Source organism: Octodon degus, unplaced genomic scaffold, assembly GCF_000260255.1.
Source record: "Octodon degus isolate 3935 unplaced genomic scaffold, OctDeg1.0 scaffold00023, whole genome shotgun sequence".
NCBI lineage: Eukaryota > Metazoa > Chordata > Mammalia > Rodentia > Octodontidae > Octodon > Octodon degus.
The window spans coordinates 614522-620591 of NW_004524599.1; the positions used below are offsets into that span (position 1 = coordinate 614522).

General features: G+C 39.1%; 1 protein-coding gene across 1 annotated transcript in view; it reads left to right on the forward strand.

Moving 5' to 3' along the window:
• Dek (DEK proto-oncogene) overlaps positions 1 to 6070 on the forward strand; it is a 30062-nt gene that overhangs the window by 432 nt on the left and 23560 nt on the right. Inside the window, exons 2-5 of the mRNA XM_023712134.1 lie at positions 41 to 219; positions 3772 to 3873; positions 4360 to 4469; positions 5974 to 6069. Of these exons, the coding sequence (XP_023567902.1) occupies positions 69 to 219; positions 3772 to 3873; positions 4360 to 4469; positions 5974 to 6069 (459 nt within the window). The 5' untranslated portion in view covers positions 41 to 68. The remainder of the gene's footprint in view (positions 1 to 40; positions 220 to 3771; positions 3874 to 4359; positions 4470 to 5973; position 6070) is intronic.

Here is a 6070-nt window from a genome sequence, read left to right on the forward strand (position 1 = left end):
GTGGACCCGCGCCGCCCCGCGGGGTCGGAGGTGACGCGGGCGCCCCGTCCTGCGCGCAGGTCCCCAGCATGGCCTCCTCGGCCCCCGCCGCCGAGGCGGAGGGAGCCCCGGCCCAGCCCGCGTCCGAGAAGGAGCCCGACGTGCCCGACCCGCGAGAGGACAGTGAGGAGGAGGAGGAGGAGGACGACGACGACGACGAGGACGAGGAGGAAGAGAAAGGTGGGCAGGGAGGCGCGCCGCCGGGCCGCGAGGCGGGGTTCGGGCGGGCTGAAGTAGCTGTGTTTTTGTTTTTTTAAAGCTGCAGCTTTCGTACTTTTTGGCGCCTACAGGCATCAAATCGGAGTGGTTGTTTTGGTTGGAATGTATGCGGAATGTGTTTTTATATTTATGTTGAACAATGGCAGAAAATCGGCTTTGTTCATTTTGATTTTTAAAAAATACTTGCTAGCCTTGATAGGATTTGGGCGTGCATCTGACTTCCCGCCTCTCTACGCGTTCCTAACGTTTTATCATTTGACAGGAAGTTTGTAAGTCTCATCTGTTCTTTATTTAAAAGTGATGTGTGTGTGTGTGCGCGCGCGCCAAATGAGTTGTTAAAAAAATCATTTGCCAAATGAGTGTTTTGTTTTCATTATGCAGTTAGTTGCCTTGTGGAGCCATTGTAAGGTTTTATTCTTACATTTGCTGAGCTTCAGCCAAAGTCCTTTCTCAGAGGAGAGCTGCTTTGATGAGAAAACCCCGGAGAAAGCTGTTGCCGAGAAAGTAGTCAAAAACGAAAGCAGTGAACTATGAAAGAAAGTTATGAGCCCACAGCTGTCTCGGTTTTGATCTGAGTTTGTCCTGCAGTAGGGTGGTAACTGTTGATGGGCGGGAGCATCAAAACAAAAACCTTTGGGAGTGGGCCCCACTACCCTTTTGAATTATATCAGCTTCCAGAGATACTTCAACAGTTTATAAATCCATAGTGCCACAACTCTTAGCCTTCTTTGATGACATCGGCACAGTCTAGGTTTATTTCATATATGGCCCACACAGTTCAGACGAATTAGGAAAAAGTTGACTTTCTCTTTCCAAACTCAGGCTTACATTGTCATTTTAACTTTAAATCTGTCAGTGGTCAGCTCTCTGTAAGTACTATGTTGGCTAAGATTGATTACAGGCTAGGCCTTTTGCCTAAAATAGCATGTCCCCTAATAAGGAACTGTTTATTTCTATATTTGAGTGGAGCACTGCGTTTAACTGAAAGCTTCAATATGAATTATTGCTTGTGAGTATTTTGTAATACTGTAACTGAAAACTGGCCGTGTATTTCACTCCTAGCCAAGACACTTTCGTTTTTCCCCCTAGTGTTATTTGTCTTTTAAGTCTTTCCAGGGCTGGGTTGAAATAACCACAAAGATTGTGAATTTTTTTGGTCAGGAAAATTGCATGATTTATGTAGATACACTACAAATGATGAAAACACTGATGCTTGGAGAGTCCCAGATTTGTTTTAGACAAATTGTGAATCTTGATTTTTTTTAACATATACCACACTCACATCCCAGTACTGATGATCAAAACTAGGGCCTTGTGCATGCTCTACAGAGACTAACACTGGGTTACACCTTCATGTGGCCTTTGTGACTTAAAAAAAAAAAAAAAAACTTTATGAAAAGTATATCTAAGGGGCCAGGGACATAGCTCAGTAGAATAAGCACCTCCCTGGCAAGCACAAGGTCCTGAGTCCAATCCCCTGTACCACACACACTCACACAGTTTATACTTGTCTGAATTGTCTTCTCTCTTCTTTTCTCCCTCTCTCCCTCTCCCTCCCTCCCTCCCTCTCTCCCTCTCTCCTCTCCTCTCCTTCTCTCCCTCCATCTCTCCCTTTCCCCCCTCCCTCTCTCTCTCCCTCTCTCTCTGTGTTTGTGGAACAACTAACATAATGAAAGTTTTTATTTTTTGTAGTCCTGGACATTTAATTAGTACAGAGGCATTTTGGAAGCAAAGCATTGGTGATGTGGGAGAAAGGAGAAAAAAACTAGTGGAAATATGACTCCAACTTTTTTGCCCTTGGCATCTAAGTGAATGGTGTTAGTGTTTTCACTTTTTCTTTCTCCATTTTTCTGGAGACTAGAGTCTCACTGTGCATTTCGGCCTGGCTTCAAATTTGGAGCAATTTTCCTGACTGCCTCCCAAGTGTTAGGATTGTAGGCACACCTAGCTAGTATTAGTGTTTTCTAAGAAATTTACAGTGGTGATCAAGTTTGGAGATGATTATAACTTAATGTTTCAAATATGTTGACTGTAGGTACCTATGGGATGTACAGTGCAACTGTTCAGGGGGCTGCCATATGTGTGTTGGCGTGGGGTGCAGAACTGTGGGTCAAATCTCAGGGCTTTGCAGTGCAGTGTTAGAAAATTTTTCTGGCTGAGTTACTTACCACTGATATTTGGAAGCAAGTGAATGGTTTAATTCATCATGAGAAAGATGTTAACTGGAAAAAAAAAATGTTAACTGGTCGTATGTACACCAGCGTCAGCATGTACCTGCTGGCACCCTTTTCTCATGACTCATTCTTGGTATTCAAACCTTTATATCCCTCTCACCTGTCTTTCAGAGTCATTGCCATTGTTTTGTTCCCTTTTTCCTGATCTTTCCTTGACACACAAAAGTATTTGTATTTTGAGGTATTTTATTATCATGTATGTTATAGTGTATCTGTGCATCATATTCCTGAGATGCTCATTTTCAAGAAATACTGTGCTTTAGTCATCTGTTAGTAATTCCTGCTTACTATCTAGTGCAGTTTGCTATAAAATAAGCATTCATTGAAATGAATGAAAGAACTGTTAGCAATATCTAATGTTACTGTAGTAGTTTATTTGATTTTATTCCCATCAGTAGAGTTTGGTATTTGGGGGTTGTTTTGTTATTGAGACAGGATCTAGCTATTATGTAGACCAGGCTGGCCTCAAATTCGTGTTGATTATCTGCCTCAGCTTCCCAGGTGCTGGGATCGTACTCCCTATCTTGTCCAGTGGTAGTTTTAGATAAACTAATGTCTTGAACTTTATAAAGTATACATTTATTTTCTGAGTCACTTTTTGTTATAGACAGTTTATGCTAAACAGTTTTAACTTTCAGAATGATTTTATTTTCATCATTATGAGTTTGTAGCATTTTTTTAGCTGATAGTGAATGAAAGTACCACTAGTTCTAGTAGGCTGCAGTGCAGCAGGTCTGTAACATAACAATGTATATGATTTAGGGGGTTGGAAGTAGCCTGGGTGGTAACAAAGCTCAGCTCACTCCCTAGCTCAGGAAAGAATGTATTTGTTTGTTGAAGAATAAAGGAATTCAATTCAAAAGTTGCCAAAACAAATGAGATGGGAAAAATAATTCTCTTCAGTCAGTACTATTATGTGTGTATGTGTGTGTGTGTAATTATCACCCTGAACTTTGTAAATATCTAGAAGATAAAACAAACTTAGAGCCTGGATGATTATTTACAAACAAAATACTTGCGTTGGACAAAAGTATGTTTTCTGATTTTTTTTTTTTTTTTTTTGGGTGAGTCCTTATGAGTTTGCCAGGGAAGTGAGATGTTATGCTAAAAACTTTCATGTGCTTCTGACAACATGCTTAGAGGAGAATATTGGGGGGTTTTCTTTTGTATATGTTTGTCTAAGTGTGTTAATACAGTCTATGATTTTTTTGTTTAAGAATCAAGTAGAGTTGATATGTTCTTCAGTTTTTTCTTTAAGAAATATTAAATCAATTTTTAGAAAAGAGTCTCATTGTGGAAGGCAAGAGGGAAAAGAAGAAAGTAGAGAGGCTGACAATGCAAGTGTCTTCCTTACAAAGAGAACCATTTACGATTGCACAAGGTAAAGCATGTTCTATATTTCTTCCATTTTGTGGTGAAAATGTCCAAATCTGGAAAAATGATGCTTAGCAGTGTTTAGTATGAACAGAGTATTGAATGCTTAGAAAATGGTAATAAATTTTTGGTATAGTAATTTTAATTTTCCCCATTAAAGCAGAGATATGTAAATTACGCTATAATTTTTTTAAGTATAAATTACACCAGAAACTAATTCTTTTTTTTTTATTTTTTTTATTTATTTTTTTAACGTTTAGTGTGTGTGTGTGTGTGTGTGTGTGTGTGTGTGGCCAGCTCAGCCCACCAGGGGGCGAGGCTGGCTGGCATGTGGTGCTGGGAGATCGAACCGCGGTCCCTATGCTTTGCCAAGCTTGTTCCAAATAGGTGCTTTAGACCACTGAGCCATCTCTGCAGCCCCACAAACTAATTCTTATAAAATTAACTTTATAAATGTATAATGTGCAGTAAGTATTTAAATGTTTTTTTCTAGGAAAAGGACAGAAACTTTGTGAAATTGAAAGGATACATTTCTTTCTAAGTAAGAAAAAAACAGACGAATTAAGAAATTTACACAAACTGCTTTACAACAGACCTGGCACAGTAAGACCTTTTCTTATACTTTTAGTTTATTTACATGTTTATGTATTAAAGTACTTCACAATAGAACCATAATTTTAGTTCTTTATTTTTTAAAAAATTTTTATTTATTTATTTATTTATTTATGTGTGTGTGTGTGTGTGTGTGTGTCCAGCTCAGCCCACCAGGGGACGGGGCTGGCTGGCATGTGGTGCTGGGGATTGAACCGTGGTCCCTGTGCTTTGCTAAGCTTGTTCTAAGTAGGTACTTTAGACCACTGAGCCATCTCACCAGCCCCTAGTTCTTTAATAATAATATTTCTTTAATAATTTTAGTTCTTTAGTTCTTAGTTTAATAAGCGAGGCATAGCAGCACAAGCCTTATCTCAGCTGCACAGGAGAGGGCTGAGATAGGAGAATCCATAAGGGCTAGCCAGGGAGACTGAAACCGTGGCTCAGTGAGGGCTGGGAGTGGTGTAGCTCAGTGGTACAGAGCTTACCCAATGTATGGAAGCCTCATGGTTCAGTCCTCTTTAGTATAAAACCCAAAAAAGATTGGGTTCAATTTCTATACTGTGGACATGATCAAACTGGACTTCTTAGAACTTAGCACAGATCACATAAGTGATATGAGCAGTTAGAGCTGTAATACCCAGGACTTTGCAGTGCCATTCTTTTTATTTCAAATAATGAAATCCAAACTGAAGCTTTTATGTTTTAAGTGTATTAGAAGAAATTTATTTGGGTATTATTCTGGATATTGAGAATGAATGATTCAGTGTAATTGTATATCATTTTGAGCAAAAAAAAACTCTGATAAAATAGGTGGTAGTTCTTTACCAAAGGACGTTTTTTTAATTATGCTGTATGTGTAACTTAGTATTTTATATAATTAAAGAAACTGCTTTGCTTTGGAGGGGCAAATAAGTTTGATATTAGAATGTGTATAATTTCGTGTTTTAATCTCATTCAGTCCTCACTATCCAAATTCCACGAGTCTCAACTAGAAATGTCTTCTGATACTGTGAAATAAGTTGTGATAAAAACTCCCAGATAGGAATTCACTCAAACTCTTATTTTTATAAAATTAAGCTGGTAGGATTTTTATAATGTTAATATATTGGTAACATTTTCCAGTTTTGAAAAACAAACATTGAATAAATCAGTATTGTGACTTGGACACAGATAAAGATGTTAGCTTTAAATTTTCCTTTTGAAAAGGGCTGTCAAGATAGCTCAGCAGACTGAGTGTCTGCTTTGGCAAGCGCAGGGGCCAGAGTTTGACCCACAGTCCTATACCCCGTGCCAACCCCGCTCTTGGGGCATGCTGAGCCAGTGACTGAGTCTGGGCATGGTGACACATGCCTGTAATCCCAGCATGGGGGGGGGGTGCTGAAAACAGGAGGATCACTACAAGTTCCAGCTGTGTAGTGAGACCCTGTACCAAATACATAAAGTGAAAATAAATAAGTTAATTAATTTTCCTTTTGTACATTATTAAATAGTATTAATAAGATAACTATTTCAGGTGTCTTCATTAAAGAAGAATGTGGGTCAGTTCAGTGGCTTTCCATTTGAAAAAGGAAGCATACAGTATAAAAAGAAGGAAGAAATGTTGAAAAAGT